The sequence below is a fragment of the Suricata suricatta genome, chromosome 8 (assembly GCF_006229205.1).
Source record: "Suricata suricatta isolate VVHF042 chromosome 8, meerkat_22Aug2017_6uvM2_HiC, whole genome shotgun sequence".
NCBI classification, from domain to species: domain Eukaryota; kingdom Metazoa; phylum Chordata; class Mammalia; order Carnivora; family Herpestidae; genus Suricata; species Suricata suricatta.
Window position 1 is genome coordinate 39,642,954 of NC_043707.1, and position 24,838 is coordinate 39,667,791.

The 24,838-nt window shown below is 45.7% G+C and overlaps 1 protein-coding gene across 3 annotated transcripts in view; it reads right to left on the minus strand.

The window, feature by feature from the left end:
* Positions 1-5,163: 5,163 nt before the first annotated feature.
* Positions 5,164-24,838, minus strand: part of SNX27 (sorting nexin 27) — a 61,902-nt gene continuing 42,227 nt past the window's right edge. For 2 of the 3 annotated variants that reach the window (XM_029946349.1, XM_029946350.1), the window contains 7 exons: positions 22,199-22,277; positions 20,478-20,641; positions 17,483-17,572; positions 10,521-10,670; positions 10,008-10,136; positions 9,647-9,706; positions 5,164-8,828 (listed from right to left, as the gene is read on the minus strand). In XM_029946349.1, coding sequence (XP_029802209.1) covers positions 8,781-8,828; positions 9,647-9,706; positions 10,008-10,136; positions 10,521-10,670; positions 17,483-17,572; positions 20,478-20,641; positions 22,199-22,277 — 720 coding nt within the window. In that variant the 3' untranslated portion in view covers positions 5,164-8,780. The remainder of the gene's footprint in view (positions 8,829-9,646; positions 9,707-10,007; positions 10,137-10,520; positions 10,671-17,482; positions 17,573-20,477; positions 20,642-22,198; positions 22,278-24,838) is intronic. The other variant, XM_029946351.1, reaches the window with a different exon arrangement.

A 24,838-nucleotide genomic window follows, 5' to 3' on the forward strand; every position in this document is an offset into this window, starting at 1 on the left:
TACAGGGGTTTATTACCTGATCATTTTCTTTAGGAAGAGGTTTTAGGGGAAAGAATCGGGTGGGGGGGGGAGTGGTAAGGGGAGACCGGGGAGTCCGTTTCAGACACTTCTCTATGCTTAACTTATTTATTTATTGCATTTTACTTTTAAAGAGTTGGTCTTTTCTGTCTAAATAAAGAAAAAGTTTAAAAGCATCTAATAAGAGTCTTGGAAGGTTGAGGCTAGGGGATCTTGTCCTCCTGGGAGGGAAGGAAGGCAGGTGCAGGAGGGACGCTGGTCAGGAGGGTCCAAGACCTTTGACCGGGTCCAGTCCTTGGCTGGCTTCATGATCCCATTCTTCCACCCTTCCTGGGGGCTGAATTCTGGAATGCTCTGTAACAAGAACGCAGGTCAGCCGGCCTTTTGTACCCAGCCCTCTGAAGGCTGCGGACTTGAGTCTCATACTCCTGATCTCCATGTCTCCCTTGTTCCTGGGGGTGAGCTGTTCTGCACCGGCCAGTGGGCGTAAGGGGGTGTTGCATTTGCTCTGTGACTTCTGTGTCAGGCCCTTCCTGTGCCTGCCTTTTTTTGTTTACCCTCCCAACAACCCTGTGAGGTAGGATATGACTTTACAGACAGCTTCAAAAGGCCTTTGGAGGGCAATGAACTGACCCAGGTTCACAAAGCAGCTAAGCAGCCTGAAGGGGGCCCAGCCTGTCAGCTCCCAAAGCCCATGGTTCTCCCAGGGCAGCCTCAACCGCCTGTGACCCGAGGCCAAGATCCCAACAAGAGTCAAGCTGTAGCAGGGACTCCCTGCATAAGCCCCGAGGTCCCTCCACCCTAGTCCTTAGAGTCTCCTCTGTGAGCTGCGGGAGGGCGGGGTTCTGGGGCTCATTCAGGTGCTACAGCCAGACTTCACAGCACCTGCACCCCGCTACCCCACCCTCTTATGCCCCCGGCTTGAAACTACCTTCTAGCCTTAGGCCGGAGCTGTTGCACCAGAGCACAAGGAGTATAAATCCCCCCACTTTCCCCTACCTCTGTCCCCATTTCTCTGACACCACCCCAGACTGAGCGCAGCACATGAAGTATTGCAGAAACATCTGGCCATTGTCTCAGGAAGAAACTCTTCTTAGACTGGCAGAGATGAGGGGTTGGGGCCTCCGAAGGAAGAGAATCTGGCCAGGAGCCTCCAAAATCTCAAATACAGGGGTGTGTGTGTGTGTGTGTGTGTGTGTGTGAGGAGGACAACGGGAGTGGGCACCAACACTCAAAATCTTCCCTGAGCTGTCTCGCCGGGACCTCACAATTTCTGGGTCAGAATAGAAAGATGGATGAGGAATGTTAGACCAAAGGCCATCATCCTCCAGAGTGACTCTCTGACTGCTGGGTCCTCCCAGGACGGGAGGTGGGAGTCGGAGGCAACAGGACTGGGAAGCCTCTTCCTCCTCTCGCCTGTTCCCTGAACTGAGGCAGCCCCTCACCAAACACTAAAGACCACTTGTTGTCTGTCCCTGCAAGGCTGCAGCCAGATTTTCTCCAGACAAGCAGTAGATGGGAGTAAGGTTGAATGATGAATGTGAAGAAGGGATCTTTCGAGGGGGAAACAAAACATTTTTGGGGCAGGGATTCTCCAGGTCCTTTTCATTATTATTATTTTAATCCCAGTATAGTTAATATACAGTGTTATGGTTACAGTGTACATACAATATAGTGATTCAACAATTTCATACATCACCCAGTGCTCATCATCTCCAGGTATTTTTAAAAAAATGTTTATTTTTGAGAGAGAGCGAGCGAGCATGCACAAGCAGGGGAGGGGCAGAGAGAGAGGAGACACAAAATCGGAAGCAGGCTCCAGGCTCTGAGCTGTCAGCACAAAGCCCGACGCGGGGCTTGAACTCACGAACTGTGAGCCAAAGTTGGACACTTAGCTGACTAAGCCACCCAAGCACCCCTTCTCCAGGTATTTTGATGGCAAAACATAGGACGCTTGGACAGAGAAGGAAGCTCCCAACTGCTTCTTGTATAAGCAGGTTTCTCAGGTATCATGTTAGCTTCAAATTGAGTAGGAAGGGTATATGGGGGGGGGTAGTTCTCTTAGCCCCCGAAGTTCACTACCACCTCTTCTGAGCAGTAATAAAATGGAGATAAGAAATGAGGACAATAGGACCCTCTAATTCAGACCAAGCAGGATGAAACTCCGTGGCTTCTTCTAAAATAGTCGTTACTGTTCCAAGCGTTAACATAAGAGGAGGGAGAAGGGAAGGAACCTCTCAAGGCAGAAGAATGGAGCTGACAGGTTAATAGCAGGGATTGGGAGAAGCCTTCCATTTATAGACACGAAAACAGACATTTAGAAAAATACCCTGGGTTGGGGGGGGGGCTGCTCCAGGGATGGGAGCATTGCAAGGAAAAGCCTGGGGTAACTCCTCCAAGGCGTCCCCATGCCCTGGCCATATTCTGACAGCCTAGAAAGGCACAAACAGAAGGCAAGGAGTCTCCATTTCCTCCACCACCGACCCTGCACGGCCTGACTTGCAGGGCTTCTTTCATCTTTTCCTTCTCCTGCTAAAATTTCAAAGCCTTCGCAGCCTTGGCTTCTAGAGTTTGTGACTGCAGGCTTTCCCACTCATGGCCAAGACTCGCTCTCTTCTCCAAGTCTGACCACCTGAGAGCCTGAGGTCAGTGAAGGTTTTCATTCTCTGGGCCTCCTCTTAGTCTACTTCCCCGAGTAGTCAGGCAGCCTCTGCTGGCTCCCCACAAATGGGGTGTCCCTCCAATATACTGCACGGCTGAATGCTAAGGACTCCCAGGTGTATGTTTCTAACTGAACTTTTGTACCAAACTCGGTCTAGGTACTGCCTTCTAGGTATTGCCTTCTAGGTAACAGCATCTAGAGCTACTATTTACCTCTCACACCTCACAGCCAATCCAGCTATTGTTGACCTACAGGCATCTGCCTCTCCATCTCCATTGCCACCAAGTCCAGGTCACCTCTGTCCCCCCAGAGCCCCCTGGTATTTTCATGTGTCCCTGCATCTCCCCTCCTGCCTTCCTATAACCACGGACCTATCAATCCGTGCACAAATGTTGGGTACATACCCCACTCTGTTCACCGCTGTGTCCCCATCACCCTCAACAGGGCCTAGAACACTGGAAGGTGCTCAGCAGATAGTTAAGAAGTCACTGCTACCAGGCGCCTGGGTGGCTCAGTCAGTTAAGAGTCTGGCTCTTGAGTTTGGCTCAGGTCATGATCTTGTGGTTTGAGTCTGCGCCCCAGCGGACACTTGACAGCCCAGAGCCTGCTTGGGATTCTCTCTCTCTCTCTAGCCCTTTGCCCCTCCCTCACTCGCATCCACACATGCTGTCTCTCAAAATAAGCTAGAAAGAAAATAAAAAGTAACTGCTGGACTTCTCTTATCTAGATTTCTCTCCCAGGCCTAAATCATAATAGGTCCAAAGATAAAACATTTTCTCCGTTTCAACTCTTAAATATTTCTATTTTTTTCTAAACATTTATTGATTTTTTGAGAGACAGAGACAGACAGATCATGACCAGGGGAGGGGCAGAGAGAGAGGGACACAAAATCCGAAGCAGGCTCCAGGCTCTGAGCTGTCAGCACAGAGCCCGACGCGGGGCTCGAACCCACGAACTGCGAGATCATGACCTGAGCTGAAGTCGGACGCTCAACCAACTGAGCCACCCAGGTGCCCCAAATATTTCTATTTTCTAGCCACCTAGCCATGGAACCTTGGGAGTCTCTCATTCCTGGTACATGCATTCAATGTTATTAAATCCCAAAAGATTTTATGTCTAATTTTTTTCTCACACCCATGTTCCACCTTTCAACTAACGCTGCCTCATCAACTAATCAGAGCAGTGTCTTAACTGACCCTTCTGTATGTATTCTGAAACACCAATGGTTCTAAACTGCAGCTGATGGAAAACCCCACAAATTACTTTTTTTTTTTTTAAATATAGGACATTCCATCCTGACATTCAGGGCTCTCCAAAGCCTCATCTTCCATCCTGTTCCTACCCACCCCTAATTTCTAATCACATGGGACTATTCCTTGTCCATCTGGACAAGTCTGCCCTCCCCTCCGCCACGGCTTTTCATTCCCAGTCATAAGTGTCAGGCACATATCGGCTCCACAAAGTCCACTGAACACCTTCTTGTTGAAATCCTGCCCATCCTAAATGGTTCACCATAAACACCACTTTCTTCAAGATTTCCTTGACCGCTTTCCTCCAGAGGCTCCCCATCTGTCCCCTAATCTTGTGGTACTTCCCCCTTCAGTGCAGCGGACCCTGTCACCTGGATGCCTCTCATTCCTCTGCTGGACGGAAAGTGGGCACAATGGCTCTCGCGGTTCCTTTGTTCTCCTGCTGTAGCGGACAAGACGCCCTGCGCGGGGCAGGGAGCCAGCACGTTTGTGGACTTAAACTTGTATAATTCAACTCTGGGATTCTACCATTTCTCTGCCGATTCCTTCCTTGTTAAAGAAAACTGATTCTTTCCCCATCGTCAAATTTCTCAGAGTGCAATTACTCAAGGCTGACGGCCAAGTGAATGAGATGCAGGACAAATGTCTCTCCCCAGATTGCCAAAAGAAATGTCAAACTAGTCCTTGCTTTTATAGCCTTCAACCAAGGAGCAAAAACCCCTTCGACCAGGGGTCATAAAAATAAAAAAGTTTACAAAAATAACAAAAATATCCAGCCTAACACAAACGCTAAGCTTCTCAGAGCAGATTTGGGCCACAGGACCCGAGACTGCTCTGTGAGAGCACAGAACACCCAGGGCCACCCCGACTCTCAGGGCTGTGGGCAGGACACAGCACCAAGTCTGCCTCTTACTGTGATGGCATTCATTAGGCTCCAGACACCAGTTCCTGAACTTGAACAGCGCCCCATGTGGCTGGGGCTGGGGCCAGGGTCAGGCTCGCTCTGCAGAGCCTGAGCCGGTCCTGTGAGCCCTGCTGTGGCCCAGGGCCGGCACGGACCCCTGAAGGAGAAGGCATTTCCAAAGGAGTCACCAGGCTGCGCCCATCGGCTCGGGAGGGCGGCCGGCAGTCCTTCCTGTGTGCAGACCCATCTTTCTTGCCCCAATCTCCAAGGTCCCTCCTTCACTTCTTCACACAAAACCCAAAGGATTTGTAGTCGAGGAAGGCATAGACTAGTTTCATCAATAAATCAATTTATTTAAAAGAATATGTTACAATTAATTACACTAAGTGACATTACCAAACAATTTTAGAGTGGTTAGCTGCATAACAAGGACTGAAGAAAACACTGTTAGCCATTATGTGTCTGTGTATTTTCTCTTCACATTTCTCAAATCACAAATAAAAAATACAAGATACTGCAGTGAAAATACAATTAGAGTTCCTCAAATAAATTAAAAGTGTGCATGGCCTGGGGGAAAACTGAAGCCCAGCTTGCCGGCTTAAAAAGGGGGCGTGATAAAAAACTGGTGTCCCATCCAGCAGCTGCCCGAGTGCCTGCAGCCCACAGCACCGCCCTCCCCGGAACCCCAGCTCCCCACACTCGAGATTATTGCTGGGGACCGAGCGGCTCCCTTAGAGCCTTAGAGGGGCTGGCGCGGTGCTCTGGTCACAGGAGGAGGCGGGCAGTGGCGCTGGGACATGGGAGTCCTGCCGCTGCAGCCCCTCTCTCCGAGCATCAACCACTCGGCCCCCGTTCAAAGGGAAGCTGATGGGACAGCGAACCTCACAAGGGGACCTGGCGGTGTGCTGGGCTCCAACAGCCCGAACGGTCTCTGAACTGACCTGGACAGTAAGCACAATGGAGAGAAGGGGGGCACAGCAGTCCCTCCAGGTCTGGAGACTTTGGGCCAACCAGGCTGCAGTCTCCTTGAGGAAAAGTGGCTCCTCAGAGCCAGGCCATAAGGGGGCAAATTCTGAGAGGGGAGAGAGACATGTCCCCTCCTGCCGCTGCCGGTGCTGCGGCTCCAGGCACCAGGTTTGGAGCGCTAAGGGGATAACCAAAGCTACCAGGCTGGGGCCTGGGTGATGGCGGGATGGACTAGGCGGGCCAGGCCTGAGCTGCCCTGCGCACACAGCTGGGCTGAGCTTAGACAGAGGACGAGGAGGCCAGGAAAATGGAGATGAGAATAAAAATATAAAGAGTCGAGAGCCCAAAGCATAGCCCAAGGGAACCTTTCTGTAGGGACAGGTTTCCTGGGACTGCCTTTTCCCCTGATCTATACAAAACTCTGAGCTTTTACCAAAGAGGGTAGAAACTGGGCATGGAGGGCAGGACAACAGGAGATCAGGCAGATCCTGTGGGAGCTGCTGGGGGGGCGGGGGCGGGGCGAGGAAGACACCCTCCATTTTCCAGAGAAAAATGGCAAAAGAAGCCTGGGCAGAAGGCTCCCTGGGCAGATCCTGGGATAAAGAGCGGCAGCAGGGGTGAGGGCCAGGGAGTACAGAACAGGAGAGAGGAAGGTCACACTAACACACTTGATCTATGGAGCCCAGTGAGCTCTGCGGCCATCCCCAAGGCCTGCTGTGGGGGGGAGGGGCGAGGTGCTGGCACCGGGCTCCCTCCTGTCCCTTCCTCGCGGCAGCTCTTCAGTGGCACAGCCACAGAGGGCTGTTCCCAGACTCAGCCAATGGCCCGACTACTACGCGGTGCCCTTGCCTACTCCCCAAAACACCAGGTGAGCTTGCGCTCTGCCCCAGGGAGCCAAGTAGCACCCACCCAGCCCGAGGGCGTCCTCCCAGCTCCCACCCAGAGGTCAGCACTAGGATGCTGCATGGGCTCCCAGATTTGCTCATCCCCACCCCCCTGCTGATGGAGCAGGGGCAAACTGCTGCTGGGTGTGCAGTGGGGAAAAGCCAGCCCCACCCCCTCGTCAGCATCTGGGAGCAAGGGACCAGTGTGTCCTCTTTCTAGAGCCCTCTGGCTCCTTACATATTCATGGAAGCCAAAAGAAGCTAATTGTGCATCAAAACTTTCAAATCAGGGCTGGCTCTCTGCAACTCTGAACGTTCTACAATGTGCGGCTCCACCTGGGTTTGGAGGAAGGGAGGAAGACAGATGTCCTGTATGACCCCACACGGTCCTGGGGCAAGCAGCTGCCAGGGTAACAGAAAGTGGCCTCACGATGATCTGCAAAACCAAGTTAGCAGAACAGAAAACTGCAGCTGCCCCACCACAGACTAAACCAAACAAGGCTGCCTCCCGGTTAGACAAAGCAAAGGACGCCACCCTGTGGAGGTTTTGTTTAGAAAGTGGAGAAGGAAACAAGAAAAGGCAGCTAGCTCACAGACGTGTCTCAGTTGCACCAGAGCCTGGCCTGAGCTGCCAACGCAGCATCTATAGAGTCCGGCACTGAGAGCATCGCCCAGCTGGTGGGCCCGGCTCCCCGGCCCTGGGGCGCAGCTCTTAGGTTTCAAAATCCCCAGGTGAGCGAGGAGCTCCTTGAGGGGCAGAAAGGTTCCCTTCAAGTCTCCTCATTAAAAGTTGAGCTCCAACCCACATCAACCATACGCCTATTGGTCCCTCCTGGGTCCCCAGCTGGCTTGGATGGCCACTGGTCTGGCTGGCACAGACCAATGACCAGGTTTCCCCAAGGCCTTCAGGATACTGTCAGACCCCTCCGTCCTCAACACAGCTGTTTATGGAAGTCCCAGAGAATGTACCGGTTACGGGTGGTTACTGGTCAGGAACGGAGTGGGGAAAAGCTTAGGTGCACAGGGTAGTCCTTCCTTCCTTTCCCCTACCTCAGTCCAATCTTTGTGCCTAAAGGTACTGGCTTTAATTCTGGTCCCTAGTACTGTCTGCTCTTCAGAAATGGGAAATTAGGACCACGAAGCGTTTCCAGTTCCTGTGGCATCAGCCTCCTGAGCCCACCTCTCCCCTCCATTGTAGGCCAGCGGAGAGAGAGCACACCAGGGGCCCTCAGGAAGCAAGGAGGAGACAGGGAGTGTGGCCGTGAGTGGGACAGGGCTGGGCCCAGACCGCTGTCCTGGGATCCAGGACCGCAGCAAGCCTTCAGACTCCCCCTGCAGGTGCACAAGCCTTCTGCCCTTGCGAAACACCCCCCCCCCCCCCCGTCCCCTCCCCGCAGCCTCCTGGGACATAAAGAAACCACACTCCTTGCTCCTTAGACTCTGTGGCAACCATGAGCCAGAATCCTCACTCACTACAAAAAGCGGGGGAAAAACCCAAGAAGGTTGTAAACTTTTCAAGTCCTTCATGAGGAGAGGTATTTTCCCAGTATTTTTTTTTTCCTTTTTAAAGTTTGTTTCAAAATAAAGAGAGCAAGAGAGAAGTCATGAATTCTAGTGAAAGGTGTGTAAAAACACAAGCTAAAAAAGGTACTGCCGATATGAAATTTAAAAAGAAATATATATATATGTATATACGTGCAGCTAATTTGTGTATATATAATTTTTACATACATACATATATATGTCTGAACAGTGCAAATGGATGGAGTTCATAGTTCCAGTTTTAAAAATATAGTGCAAGGAGAGTCTGTTGGTGTGAGGCCCAGGTCAGAGGACAAAGACACCTCTGGCGCGTGGTTGGGCTTAACTTCCTGCCTTAACTCAGCTGCTCCCGGTGTGGACCGATCTGTTGTTCTCTACCAGCTCAATTCCAGAGACATGAAACTCAGAGGGATTATTAATAGTATTTAGTTTAGGGCTTTTGAACATAATGACTTTTTTCCTTTTTCTCTTCTTTTGTGTTAATGGTTACTCTGTCTGACACAGGAGACGGAAGGGGTGAGAGGATGAGGGTGAAGAGGAGGGGTGAGGAAAGGCTAGGTGGCCACATCCCTCTGCTGTGACCTCGCCATCCGGAAAATGTTCTGAAAGGAAAACAGAAAACAGTTACCAGGAAGCCCGAGGTCCTGCATCTCCTCCTGTCTGGAGGCCGCCTCGGACAGGACCAGAAAATCAGATGGCTTGATGGCTCTGTGTCACCAGCCGGTACCTCTGCTGCAACTTCCAGGTAGCAGCACAGCCCTTGAGACTCAGAGAGGAGCTTAACTATTAATTATCTGGCTCAACTTTCCCATTTGATCGATGAGAAAACCCAGACCTGGGGGAGGTGGCATCTGTCCAGCGTGCAGGGGGTGGTCAGGGAGGCGCATCTGCCTAGCGCCGCAGGGAGGGTGGCCACCTGATTCTCAGGGCCCGCTGTTCTTCCTACAACACCGAGAATATACATCTCCTGTTCCTGACTTTACCTTCTGAACTTCAGAGACACTTTCTTTGAGAATAAGTAGCTAACTACTCAGAATCTTCTGGATTCCCCAGCACTGGCATACAGGGACGGCAGTAACAGTAGCAGAGAGCTGCCCACATGCATGGCTTCCTGGTCAGCCCAGCTAGGCTGGCAGGAGGCATCTAGTCAGAAGGGCTAAAACGGGGACTGCCGCCCTTCTGGGTCAGGAGTGACACAGGCCGTGATTTGATTAAAATGCAGAAACAGAAACAAACACCAGGCAGAGGGAAGCAGGGCTTCTCCTGTGCACTCCACTCAGCACCCAAGGGCTGGAGGACTAACCAGTCTCTAACTGGTACTGCCAGAAAGACAGAAGGAGGGAGGGTCCCGGGTATTTGGCCATAGGCCTATTGTTTTAAACAAAGAGATGAAAACTAACGAAAGACTGTTACGAATTACCTCTTTTCTCCACTTGAGTTCACAGAACACCCTCTCGAAGCATTCGTGCATATAATTAAACTGAAACACATAACAAAACACACACAACATATCAACACTGACTTCTCAGAACGGGCACCCCGGGCCATGCCTCTGAACCCTGCCCCCAGCCCCCGCACTGTCCAGTCCCAACCTGCACAGCCGAGACAAAACCCTTGCGGAGCACTGGTCTCAGGCCCCTCCTGGGCAGCTGTGAAACGGCCTATCGCCTTCAGGACAGACAGGAAGAACCGGGGCTCTGCGGCCCCGCCATGTACATGCTCAGCTTGAGAACTCCACACCCAATCTACTTTCCCCAAGAGTATGTCTGGTCTACACTCACATATGGTGTGAAGATTTTAACCCATCGAGGCTTCTTTTCTCCTCGCGCATACTCAAAGCAGAAGGCCATTCCTTCTTCGTCTGTATCCCATCGCTGCATCTCGTCCCATTCAAATGCTATTACCTGGTTCTAAACGATGGAGAACAAGAGTGGAAGTCTGAGAGGCTGGGACCTCAGCTAGGACGGCTCTGAGCCACACAGCAGAGGAGTGCGTGCGTGTCTGTCTCATTTCAAGGAAAAACTGAGGGAAGAATGAGTCGACGTGAGCAGCCTGGAAGGTGAGGATCGGTGTGGATCCAGGGCTGACTTACGTGCCCCCTCACAGTGGTCAGGACCTCATCTCCCCTCCCAACAGAACCTAAGCCACAGGATCACTGTGGATCCAGGGCTGATTCACATGCCCCGTCACAGTGGTGGGGACCTCATCTCCCCTCCCAACAGGAACTCAGCCATAGCAAGTGAGTGAGCAGCGGTGTCCCCAGTGTCCCTGCCCTGGCCCCATGCTGCTGTCACCTCCAGCTGTCCTTCTTCAGTGCAGGCATGCAGCTTAAAGTGCGTGATGCTGATGGCTGTGATAACGTGCCCCTTCCTCCTGGAGTCACAGGCACAGTGGGGGAAGATGATTTCATTGTAGCCCTCACAAGTCCTTAGCATGTTGAGATACTGAAAAAAAAACGGTGTGTGTGTGAGAAACAGTGTTCTGTGGAACTAAACTACCACGAAGAGCTGCTGGGATGTCACCAGAGAAAGAATGAAGAGAATCTTCTCTCCTGGCAACCTGAAGACCATGCCCGGTCCCACAGCACGACCAGCTCTGAGAAGGGCCAGAGCTCCAAGCCCATTCTTTGATCCACTTCCGGCTTCCACCTCCAGACTTCTGGCCCCGCCTCCTTTCTCCACCTCAGAAAGTCCACACATGGAGCCAGAAGAGGTGCTGCGACCAAGGCTCCGGAAGCGCGGGGAACTCACAATGCAGTTAGGCTTGCCTCTCCTGTCACCTCCCAAGTCAAAAGTTACAAGGACATCAGTGACAAGCAAGTAAGCTACTCATACTCATACTCATCCCATACTCATAACATGTTTAAGCTCAAATAGACTGTTGAAGCTAGTCATTTTACAGAAACCCAGAATCACAGGAAGCGTGGTGAAGGGCACAGGTAATATAAGTGGCACAGCCAGGATTAGAAGTTAGGTTTAATTTCGTGACCACTGGTCCTTTCTCTATCGCCAACTAGTCCCCAAATCAGCACCACCATCCCCTGATCTCTGGGACATACACATCCTTAAAAATCACGTGGACCAAAATCAAGCGGCATATATGACCCTCAAAGGTGGGTGGCAGAGACAGAGGCTGAGACAGGAAGCAGTGCAAGGAGTGGTCGGGGGCCTGCCCTGGGCTTGAGTCCCGGCTCCAACACTCCCTGACGAGACACCTTGGACCAGGGGCTCACACTGTAGCCACATAACAACTCCCTGGAGCTCTGCTCTCCCTCTTCTATAAAAAGGGAAAGAGCAGCTCCTGCAACACAGTTACTTGTGACCATTGAAGTATTTAGCGCAGTACTTAGTACATAATTAGGTATTCCATAAAGGATAACTTAAAAAAATACTTTTAAAGGCTCCATTATACTTAGCCAGAGGCTCAACTATTTTCTTGCTAGGGAAAAGAGCACAGCATGTGTGTGTGAGTGAGAGAAAGAGAAAGAGACAGACAAAGTAGGAGCAATAAGAGAGCTGAAACTGATTAATGGGTGCTTGGGCTGAGTGTACTATTCTTCCAACTTCCTTACATATTTGCAGTTTTCTACAATAAAATATTAAAGGGAAAGAGAAGAGTGCAACAAATACTGCTCAAAGGTGCTTTGGGGGTGGGGGGAACCTGGTGGCTCAGCAGACTCAGGGTCCAACTCTGATTTCCACTCAGGTCATGTTCTCACAGTTTGTGACACTGTACCCTGAGTCAGGCTCTCTTCTCTCTCTCAAAACAAATAAATAAAATTATAAAAGAAAAGAAAACAAAATCAACAGATTTCAAAATTGTTAAAAAAAATTTTTTTTTAATGTTTACTTGGGAGAGACAGAGCAGGACTGGGGGAGGGGCAGAGAGAGGGAGACACAGAATCTAAAACAGGCTCCAGGCCCCAAGCTGTCAGCACAGAGCCCGAAGCGGAACTCGAACTCACGGACAGCGAGGTCATGACCCGAGCTGAAGTCGGATGTCCAACCGACTGAGCCACCCAGGCGCCCCTCATCGCTACTGTTTTGAAAGTATGTCAGGGGCGCCTGGCGGGCTCAGTCGGTTAAGCTTCCGGCTTTGGCTCAGGTCAGATCTCACAGCTCGTGAGTTCAAGTCCTGACGAGCTGTGAGCTCTGTGCCAACAGCTCAGAGCCTGGAGCTTGCTTTGGAGTCTGTGTCTCCCTCTCCCTCTCCCTCCCTCTCAAAAATAAATAAATAAAATATTTCTGCCATATTCCTAATGGGGAGCTTGATTTTATGTGTTAAAAAGAGCAACATGCAGACAAAGGGAGGGATTAGGAAAAGCCATCAGATGAGGCATGATGCTCAGCATACCCTAAACTCTCTGACTGTCAGTGACTGCCTAGGGGCTCCCCTCTGCCACCCAGAAATACAGGACACTGCTGCCAGCATCTTTTCCCCACGACAGGTAAAACACATGCTTTTGAAGCCAGACAGAAACAGGTTCAACTTCTAGTTCCACTTCTGATAAGCAAGATGATACGGGCAAGGAATGTTCATCTGTCAGAACCCACCTCTCCAGTAAAGTGGGGAGAACATCTGCACGGTTGTCGTGAGGAGGAGATGGGAACATACACACTGTGTCTAGCACAGTACCAGACACATAACATGTGCCCCTCTCTCTCGCCTTTGAATCAAAACACTGATTTATCCCTTCATATTCCAGAATGTAATAGTCCTTGAAAGCAAAAGACCTTCAGAGGACCTCCTAATAGCAGTAAGTTCTAAAAATAACCTGAGTGGAAAATAAGGGCGCCTGTGGCCTTGGTGACAAGACAGAGGTAAAGTCTTACTTGGGAAACGCAAGGTTTTCAAAGATTCTCAGGTTAGGTAGTATTTCTCAGCTTTAGACAAATCTGTAAACTCCTAGATTTGCACAAAGTGTAGAGAAAAACATTTACATTTTTACATATACCCAAAGGTTTTTTTTAAGTTCAGTTATTTGAGAGAAAGTATGTGAGCAGGGGAAGGGCAGAAAGAGAGGGGGGAGAGAGAAAGAATCCTAAGCAGGCTCTGCACTGTCAGCACAGAGACTGACATGCATGGGGCTCAAACTCATAAACCACAAGACCATGGCCTGAGCTGGAACCAGGAATCGGATGCCTAAGAGCCACCCAGGCACCTCTAACATACACCCAAAGTTTATTTCTACAAGAAGAGTGAATTTTTATTTTTAATCGTATTATTAAAGGGTACAGTTCCATATTTAAAACACAAAACTGTCTTGTCCATTCTCCTTTCATATTAAATTCTGACTGGCTAAACAGGTATCTTATACTATCTTCCTTGATCCATGTATCATTTTGATGATGGCCAACATTAGGCCAGAGATGAGGAAAACTACAGCCCAGGACATTTTATAAATGTTCAATGTTCAGCAAGATAGGTAAATACAGAAACAGGACAATTATTAAAGCAGAGACTCAGTACTTACTAAACACTTTAGCTGAGTGGGCTGAGGTCCATCCTGGAGAACTCTCTGTTCTCCCAGGCAGCCTGCTAAGGGTCAAACCAGGTCTAGAACTGAAATAAGGGCTTGAGAGGCACATCAGGAGTCAATATTCCCAAGTCCCTAGAATAGTGATTCTGAAGCAATTGAAGTTTTAGAACCACCAGGGTGCTTCTGTAAAAATCTTTACAAAGATTCCTAGGTCCTACTCAAGAATCTGGCTTAGTATATGTGAGATGGGGGTCCAGAAAGCTGGATTTTAAGTAGGTTTCACAATTGATTCCCATGTAATTGAGGTGGGGACCACACTTTGAAAAACACTGACTTTCACAAATATTGCCTTGTGTGAAATCTTAATTAAAAAGATTTTATATTGAGACGGGCACCCGGGTGGCTCAGTCAGTTAAGCATCTTGACTTCTGCTCAGGTCATGATCTCACAGTTTGTGGGTTTGAGCCCTGTGTCAGGCTCTGTGCTGACAGCTCATACCCTGGAGCTGCTCTGGATTCTGTGTCTCCCTCTCTTTCTGCCCCTCCCCTGTGCGTGCTCTGTCTCTCGCTCTTAAAAATATACAAATATTTGGGGCGCCTGGGTGGCTCAGTTGTTGAGCATCCAACTTCAGCTCAGGTCATGATCTCCTGGTTCCTGAGTTTGAGCGCCACGTCAGGCTCTGTGCTGACAGCTCAGAGCGTGGAGCCTGCTTACGATTCTGTGTCTTCCTCTCTCACTGCCCCTCCCCTGATCATCCTCTGTTTCTGTCTGTCTGTCTCTCTCTAAAATAAATATTAAATACTAACAAGAGATTCCTTGTTTGTTAGTTTAACAACGGCAAAAATCAGGAGCGCCTGGGTGGCTCAGTCGGTTAAGCAGCCAACTTCAACTCAGGTCATGATCTCACAGCTTGTGGGTTCAAGCCCCGTGTCGGGCTTGGTGCTGACAGCTCACAGCCTGGAGCCTTTTCTGATTCTGTCTCCCTCTCTCTCTGACCCTCCCCCACTCACACTCTGTCTCTCTCTCTCACTCTCAAAAATAAAAAAAATTAAAACAATGGCAAAAATCAGGCCACTTGAATATAAGAAAAACGTAAGTTATACATGTCTACTATTAGTGTGTGAGTTAAAAAACAAAAAGAAAAAGAAACAAAATTTCTCTTGTATATTATATTCTCAACCATCCAAATTTGAGATTCAATTTAAGTTAGTAAATAAGCAGAAAACAAAACCATTTTTTGATCACACTGGGAATGTTCAAGAATTCTGGAGTATTTCGTCAAGATTCTACTTGACAGCTGACAATGTGCATATCCTCATTTTAAAGAAAAGAAACTGAAACTGAGACCTTGTCAACCATGTTAAGTTGCTACAGATCATGGAATCAAGGTGTTTGGGCTCGGCAGGGTCTACTGGATTTGGAAGTTTCAATGTACCGCTGGCTAGGCTGATGTCTTTGAACACTAATACTTGAATACACTGAATAAAATTCAAACCTTTCAAACTCTGGTGGGATTTTATTTAAAATCTGATTGCAGTATTACAGGGCTAGTACACACTTGTTTGCTGGCACTAGGTTTTCAAGACAACAGAATTCCATTAATGTTAAGCATATCTTATACTCAATTCCAATGACCCCAGAGCGTCAACTGTACTCAGCTCTTAAATGAGTGATTACAAGATACAAACTTGAGTCCAAAAGTAATTTTGTAATAGATTACCATGCTTGTTAAATTCAGATCTATATACTGCCACGGAACAACCCAAACTTATTTATATATTTTAGCACTTTGTACTGTGCCGGCACACACTTAGTACTCAACAAATATTTTCAGTTGAATGCATAAATGGAAGTTAGTGTGTTTGGAGTACTATATGTACAGAGAAACAATATTTATCCCCTATTGGCATTATCAGAAGCCCTTATGGAATTACTTTGATTTGCTGCCTTTGGCAAAGGCAAAGAAGTACTTCAGAGGCTGATGGTTGTTGAGTATTTGGTCCTTTTCATCAAAAAGATGCCGAAGTACTGGTCGGGATCATGCATTAACATACGAAGACAATGCCACGATCTTTATGAGCAGGTGGAAATCGAGCTTTAAAAGCCCGTTTCTCACATAGTAAAATTCCCTTTACCAAACTTCTGCCAAGACCTAAATCTATTTAAAAGATTTTTGTCTTCTCTATTTTAGCCTGTTGGGATGAAGAACACTGTTAAATGGTCCCCTCATCTGGCAGTTTCCAAAGGCAAACAGATTACTTTTTGTCACATACATGATAAAATAACTATCTAGACATAAGATTAGGGGCTGAGTTCAATGGCTGACTTGTTTGCATTCTTATTCCAACCCAATTAATTTAGACAGAGAACATTCCCTCATTAAAAAAAAAAAAATGATGGGGCGCCTGGGTGGCTCAGTTGGTTGAGCCTCCAACTTTGGCTCAGGTCAGATCTCACGTTCGTGGGTTCGAGCCCCGCGTCAGGCTCTGTGCTGACAGCTAGCTCAGGGCCTGGAGCCTGCTTCCGGTTCTGTGTCTCCTTCTCTCTCTGCCCCTCCCCCTCTCATGCTCTGTCTCTCTCTGTATCAAAAATAAATAAAAACATTAAAAAAAAAATGCACATACAGAGGGCACAAAAGAAATTCAAGTGACCTATCAGAATCATCACCAATGCAGTAGCTGTCTTGCAAGAAATCATGAAAAATTATAATCGAAAGTTTCAACTGTATGTGAATTTGTCAAGAAAGAAATTTTAAAATGCTATAAGTGAAAGTTTTTGTAAGCATTCCTTATAAATTTTACTTGACAATTTCCATTCCTGTATTTTTGGCAGGTGCAAATTGAAAACTAATTTTATTTTTTTTTTAAGCTTATTTATTTATTTTGAGCAAGAGAGAGCACACATGAGTGACAGAAGGACAGAAGAGAGAGGGAGAGAGAGAATACCAAGCAGGCTCTGTACTGTCAGTGTGGAGCCCGACATGGGGCTCAAACTCATGAATGGCAAAATTATGACATAAGCTGAAATCAAGACTGGCCGCTTAACCAACTGAGCCACTCAGGTGCTCCTAAAAACTAATTTTAAAACATTTAGAAGGGCACCTAGGTGGTTCAGTCGGTTGAGCGTCCGACTTCGGCTCAGGTCAGATCTCATGGTCGTGGGTTCGAGCCCCGCGTCAGGCTCTGTGCTGACAGTTAGCTCAGAGCCTAGAGCCTGGAGCCTGCTTCTAGTTCTGTGTCTCCTTCTCTCTCTGACCTTCCCTCTCTCATGCTCTGTCTCTCTCTGTATCAAAAATAAATAAAACATTAAAAAAACATTAAAAAAATAAAGTTTAAAACTAAATATAAATAGTCACACGATGCTAGCAGCTATCAAATCAAACAGCTCACTAACCAAAGACACTACTAAACACACATTTAAAACAACTGCTAAATCACAAATTAAACAATTTCTAATGTAAAAAAAATCTAAATATCAACTCTTAGAAAATTGCTATTTATTAAATGTTTTGTACATCTTTTGTTTTAGAACTTTCTATAAAAAAGGACACTTGGTTATTATTAATATTAAAGTTATATATACAAATAGAGCAAAATATCTTCTTATGTGCTACATGGAGGTACATAATGGGAATTACTTGAACATCTATATCCCCTCCTTTTTTTTCCTATTAATTAAGCCACTGACCAGTTTTATTTTTCAGAAATGACTGTGAACAACAGTTTTACGAGATAAGAAGGCATATTTTATAAAGAGATTATGGGGACATAAACCTACCATGACCATTTTCCTTTGTTCATACAGCTTCTGTAACTGGTAGGACTTTTCCTCTGCTTTGATGTAACCTTTTTTCACATCATCAACGGCCTGTCACCAAAACAAGGACGGGGAAGAACGGAACATCAAAGTCATTATCAAGTACATTCTTTTTTTTTTTAATGTTTTTTTTTATTTATTTTTGATACAGAGAGAGACAGAGCATGAGAGTGGGAGGCGCAGAGAGAGAAGGAGACACAGACCAGAAACAGGCTCCAGGCTCTGAGCCAGCAGTTAGCACAGAGCCCGATGCGGGGCTCGAACCCAGGAACGTGAGATCTGACCTGAGCTGAAGTCGGAGTCTTAGCCGACTAAGCCACTCAGGCGCCCCTCAAGTACATTCTTGATTAAAGAGATACAGATTCATTTAAGAATAACTCTTATCTTTTCGGATCATCATAATCATCACCAGTGAACTCTGCCACAGGGATATATTTATTGGAATAAGTAGCATTTAAAGAGTGCCCGGGGCACCTGGGTGGCTCCGTCGGTTAAGCATCCAGCTTTGGCTCACGTCATGATCTCATGGTTCGTGGGTTTGAGCCCCTCATTGGGCTCTGTGCTGACAGCTCAGAGCCTAGAGCCTGCTCTGCATTCTGTGTCTCCCTCCTCTCCAACGCTCCCCTGCTCGTGCTGTCTCTGTCTCTCAAAAACACATAAAAAATAATAAAAAAAAAGAAAATGAGTGCGCAGTGTGTGCTCAAGAATTGTTCTAGGCACATGAGGGATCTTGTTTCTCTTGTTAAGAGATTTAAATTCCGGTTAACTTATACAGGTAAAAATATCAGAGAGCATTGAAAGAGAGTACATAATTGGTAAAGGGAACAATGAAGTGGCAAAGATGTATCAGAACAGCAGAGCTTTTTGCTAATTGTAGTTATCAGGAAAGCCTTGATTGGAATCCAAAGGTTAGGCAGACAATAAACTACAAACAGAAGTCAGGAAACAGGAATGTGTTTGAGTTTAAATACATTCAGAAGACAGATCTGTCTGATTTAAATACTGGGTATCTATAGGGGGACAATGAAAAAGAATGCTGGATGGGTAGGTTAACAGGTTATGAAGGATCCGAGAAAACAGGCACAAGAATTTAAACTTAAGGACAGCACTAAGACTACTGGAGCTAAAATAAGCAATAAAAATGTGTGTTTTTTTAAAAGAAAGATTGATTTGTGTATGAGTACCAAAAGAATCAAGCTAAGGAGAGAATGAAATAAGGAAGACTGCCGATGTTACAGTGCTTTCATCAGGAAGTCACACAAGATTGTAAAGTAGGGTGGTAGCAACTGGAAGAGAGGAAGTGATAAATCTGAGACTACACACAGTCCCCACCAGGACTCGATATAGACATGAAGGTACCCAGAGATAAGATGCTGATTCTAAACTACTCCTGGCTCAGCTATATGAAACATGCATCCCCTTCCCAACTTCACTCTACCCCAAGAAAAGCTTTCAAGATCTAATAGAAGGGAAAACTGATCTTTGGAAGAAAAAAAAAAAAGAAGGAAAAGAACAAACAGAATTATTTGTCCAGGGCGTTCAGAACCTAATCTCAGTGTTTTACTACAAGGACAACTTTGGCAGGTACCAGGCAGGGACCCACCTGAAACTTTACCAGAAGGCTGCTAATGTCTTTAAGGTAGAAATCAACCCCCACAGCCTTTTAAGGGAAACTATTTGCATAATGCAGTAAGTTCAGGGTGCCTGGTGGCCGAGCCAGTTGGTCATCTGACTCTTTTGGCTCATGGTCATGATCTTGGTGGTTGTGGGATCAAGCCCCATGTCAGGCATGAGTGCTCATGCTCTCTCTCTCCCCACCTCTTCCTCTCTCCCCTGCTCCCACTCTCTCTCTCAAATAAAAAATAAAAATAAAGTAACACAGTGAATTTAGACTAGTTCAACTTCTACCTCTGTCACCAAACAAAGCATGCTTGAGTGTGGGTGTGGGTGTGGGTGTGGGATGCAGTGGGAATGGGAGAGGGAATGGAGCCAGAGGCCCATCCTCTATACTAGGAAATTCAGAGACACTGCTTGATTAAAAAATCAAGTAGGAGCACTATAACCAAGTCATAACAGAGAAACTGAAGTAAATATAAAACAAAACAAATAACAACAAACAAAAGCTAAAGGAGGTGAAAATGGTTGCCGAAGGAGAGGGTGACGAAGATAAGCAGGGTAATTAGTATTTTTCACAATAACCTATGTAGAAATATTTGGTGCTTTAAACTTTATGTATAATTTTGATGAAAAAATGTTTTAACAAACCTGGTTACCTTTAAAAAGTTTTTTTTAACGTTTATTTTTTGAGAGACAGAGACAGAGCATGAGTGAGGGAGGGGCAAGCAGAGGGTGTCACAGAATCGGAAGCAGGCTCCAGACTGAGCTGTAAGCCCTATGAGTGGCTCGAAACCATGAACCGTGAGATCATGACCTGAGCTGAAGACAGGTGCTTAACCGACTGAGCCACCCAGGTGCCCCACTTTTTTCTTTTTTAAAGATTTTTTTTTAAGTAATCTCTATACCCAACGTGGGGCTCGAATTTACAACACCAAGATCAAGAATCACATGCTCTATAGAGACAGCCAGCAAGGCACCCAGGGACAGAACATTTTAAAAATGTAACTTAACTGATATCCAGGAGGCAAAGCGGCCTGTCCAAGGAGTCACACTGGATTGGCAAATAATTCACTACATACAAACATAAAAAGAGGGGCGCCTGGGTGGCTCAGTTGGTTAAGCCTCCGACTTCGGCTCAGGTCAGATCTCACGTTCGTGGGTTCGAGCCCCGCATCGGGCTCTGTGCTAACAGCTAGCTCAGAGCCTGGAGCCTGTTTCAGATTCTGTGTCTCCCTCTCTCTGACCCTCCCCCTCTCGTGCTCTGTCTCGTTTGTATCAAAAATAAATTACATTAAAAAAAAAAAGAAATCAGGCCTTTCCAGAAGATCAATTCACCCACCTGATGAAAAAAGTAGGTAACAGCAAGGTCATTGTCATTTAAGAGGATTTCTTCTTCTGTGGTAAAAAGCCACTTTCGAATGGTCAGGCATGTGCCTGGCACAGCTGACGTATAATTCTGGACGTAGAGTTTATGAGGAAATTCATTAGGTGCCAGCTTACGTACTGAAGAGAAGACCAAAAAAAGAAAGCTAAAGATTAAAGATATAGAAGGAGTCTCCCTAGCATAATTGTATAAGGCAGACTAAGCCTGGCGGGCTATCCTTAACCAGAATATCAGCTTTGGTCCATCAAGCAGCTCTGCTATGGGACCACAAAATAACCATTTCTCTACCCAAAATCTATCCCCTCTAACTATGACTATGGTCAGTAGAGTTTTAAACTGACTGAAATCTATTACTTGTATGACATACCCCTCAGTTAACATGCAGACTGTGCAGACAGCATCTATTCCAAAGTCAATTAAAATATCTTATCCATTACCTGGTAAGTTACGGTGATGTCCACTTTAAGGCAAGCCTCTCCTCTCACCCAGCTAAGGTGCATCAGTCTCCCATGTGGCAATTCTCTTGTTTGTTAAGCACTGAAAGGCTCTCCCCAATCCCCCCCCAACTCTACATTCATCAAAGTGAAAAATGTCTTCTGAGTAATGTTTCTTCCTCTTCCTAACACTGCACAAGCAGGATAAAATACTATCATGTTTAATTTCTAAATTGCTTTTCTTTGGAAAGGCTCAAGAGTTTTTTCCTTCTCTAGATGCTTGACTTTATAACACTGTAAAAGACAGATTTAATATTTCCCATTTTATTTCTTAACTAAAGCTTAGGAAAAAAAGGATAAGATTAGAGTCCAAGTGCCCTGCTTCCCTAGCAATCCTTTGCAACATTTATATCTGCCTAGTTAGACCACAGGGAGTTGGGAAGATGAAGAGTAATAAAAAGATGGCTGCTTCAGAGGGAATCAACCTTGTTTTATCTGGACCAGGGATGGCAAGGTCTGATCAATCAATATTATCTGTCACTTCTGGCCTTAGCCCCATATACATGTGATGCAGAAAAGGGCCATAAACCATAAGGAATCTATGTCATTCACAACAAGCACTCAGACTTGCTCCCTTTTGTGATCTCAATGCAACCAATGTGGCCCCATCCCCAGCTTTCATAAAATAACATATGAGAAACTTCCTGTCAACATGCAATAAAATTTCCTAGAAAGAGAATCTACATTTACATGGAAATTAAAATATATGCATTAATGCAAAGACTTTTAAGTAAGTATTTCTTTCTGACTCCTGAAAACAAAAAGCTATTCTTAATTATCTACAAAAAGCATAAAGTACACTAAAATACGTTGTGCCTAAATAGAACATCCCTCTTTTTGGCTATTTCATTGGAATATATTAATTTTGAACCTCTTGATTTAAAAGAACTTCATGAAGTATCTGTTTCAGTGCTAGGCATATGTAAGTTATACTTACAAAAGAGGAAAAAGGATCATCAGTGATCAGACACCCTTTTGACTTGGGCTTACTAGGAGTTGCCTGGTCTGCCAGACAGACTGTCTCCTAGGAGACAGTCCTAATGAGTGTGATTTCCCCTTGCCTTCAAGCTCTTCTTCTCTAAGCAAATGGTTGCAGTCTGACAGCTTCTGGGAGCTTCAGTTTGATAGTGTTAGAATAAAATAATTACAAACAAAACTTAATATTAGCCAATTGGCACTTACCAAAGGAATGATTGATCACTTCAAATAAGGCAAAGTAATTCACTGTTGTACTGTCCATGCCAACCTTTGCTGCAATAGCCTACAGGGTAGACAGGATAGACTGATTTCAGGGTAACTAAATCAGACAATGCTATGGGAAAAGACGTGTGTGCATTTGCAGGGGGAGAAGGCAGGAGTTCTGCCATCTTGGTTTCACATGAACTATTCACGGTCTATACCTCTTCTTTTTTGTATGTATGTGTACACACTCTCATGCACACATATGTATGAAACAAAAGGGGAAAAAGTCTGTATTTGACCCTAAATAGCTCTGAACTCTAAATATGAGTTTCTCTGTCCATTTCAAGCTGTAATAATCTATCCTTAAATATCATCTTTCCTCTCTGAAATATGACTTCTTCCCACAAAGGTCTTTTTTAACAGCACTTACAAGTATTGTGCTTCATAAGAACAGATCTTAAGAAGAAAAATTCTTAAATATCTGGTATCATATGTTTAGGCTACATTTATTTATTTTTATTTGTTTATTTACTTATTTTCACTTAGCCTACATTTAATACAGGCTGTTAACATACAAAATCTTTATCTTTGGTTTTGGAGCCAAAAAGTGTTTGTCAGTTTTGTTCATGCTTCACAAACTGTTATTTTTTTGGATGATCCATGCCTCAGGCTGAGGATCTCATTTCCTAAGAATTAAGATCATTGATATCCACATGAAAATAGCAGAATGCTGTGACACACATAGACATATTAAACAAGTATTAGTCCTTCTCTCTAGGAGGTAGCAAGCATGACAAAACGCAATTGAAAGACTCCATGTACAAATAAACAAAAACTAGAACTACAAACAAACGACAATAAAACTCAAAAAACACAAAATAGTACTACCATTTCTTTTCAAGATCAATCCCAATATAAATAAGGTATTAACTGAACAAACTACAATTATGGAATATTAGTGACTCAGTAGACCAGTAATTATACCATTCTTCCCAGATCTACTAACATATCAAACCTAAGTTCATCCCTGATGAGATTACAAGCATTCTAAGTTACTATACATTAAAAAAAAAAAATTTTTTTTTTTGAGACACAGAAATTTAGAGCATGAGCAGGGAGGGGCAGAGAGAGAGAGGGAGACACAGAATCAGAAGCAGGCTCCAGGCTCTGAGCTGTCAGCACAGCTGAATGTGGGGCTCGAACCCACAAATGTGAGATCATGACCTGAGCCGAAGTTGGAGGCTTAACCCACTGAGCCACCCAGGTGCCCCTAAGTTACTATTCTTCACTGCACTGAATGGAAACTGAAATGCCCTCAAGGATTGCAAAATAGTTCATAGCTACAAGTCTCAGTAAGAGGATGAGAAAAGTGCTGCCCCCCCCCAAAGGCATTGATAGAAAAATGGGGGGGGGGCAAAGAATACAAAACAAAAACATCAGCAACTTATAAAATTAATATTTTCCTTGCATTCACTCTACCATTTTATAATTTCAGAACTACCGTTGAGTTCTGCACACTCCCTTTGCCACAGAATGTCAGTACATGAGTAAATGTATGACGGGACACATTTGTTTGCTACAAAGGAACAATAAACATTAATATCCAGAAACCTGTTAGTGTCCCTGAAGATCTTGATCACATCAGGATTAAAGACAAAAAGGCCTAAAAGCAATGATTACATCCAGCATCCAGATCATGATCTTTAAATATAATTTCTCACTGAAAGAAACCAGGACTCCTTGAGGGAAGTGGCTGATTCTAGATCTAGGACAGGAAATATACAAAGAGGAGGCTAGAACACCCTGTAACACCAAAAAGCAAGGATGCTATCATAGACAGAGGAGTTGTATCCGAAGAGCTCAGGGGCAGGTGTGAAGGAAGGCGCTTCCACTGGCCAAAGATGGAATAATCTAAGCATCGAATGTGGTGCACACCATTGATAAGATCACACTGAGTATCTCAAACCCACATAATACTAAAATAAAATAAAAATGTCTCATTGGACATCCTTGGAATCAGCAACATCACACTCAAATGCCAATACCATACTCTGAAAACTGGCAATTAAAAAAATTAAGTATTTATCCTCCCTTTCCTACAAACTGTATTTTAGGATAACTATATACATAGCCTTAGTTGGTAAGGAAAAGTGTAGAAGAATTCTACCTAACAAATATGACAGAATTAGAAAATCAGTACTTTGTAACCCTTAATGAAATTACTGGTTAAAGACAGTATGGTACTGGCACAAAAACAGACACATGGACCAATGGAATAGAATAGAGAACCCAGAACTGGGCCCACAAGTGTACGGCCAATTAATCTTTGACAAAGCAGGAAAGAGTGTCCAATGGAAAAAAGACAGCCTCTTCAACAGGTGGTGTTGGGAGAGCTGGACAGCAACATGTAGAAAAATGAAGTTAGACCACTTTCTGACACCATTCACAAAAATAAACTCAAAATGGATAAAGGATCTGAATGTGAGACAGGAAACCATAAAAGCCCTTGAGGAAAAAGCAGGAAATAGCCTCCTAGACCTCAATCGCAGCAATTTCTTCCTCGACACATCCCCAGAGGCAAGGGAATCAAGAACAAAAATGAACTACTGGGACCTCATCAAGATAAAAAGCTTCTGCACT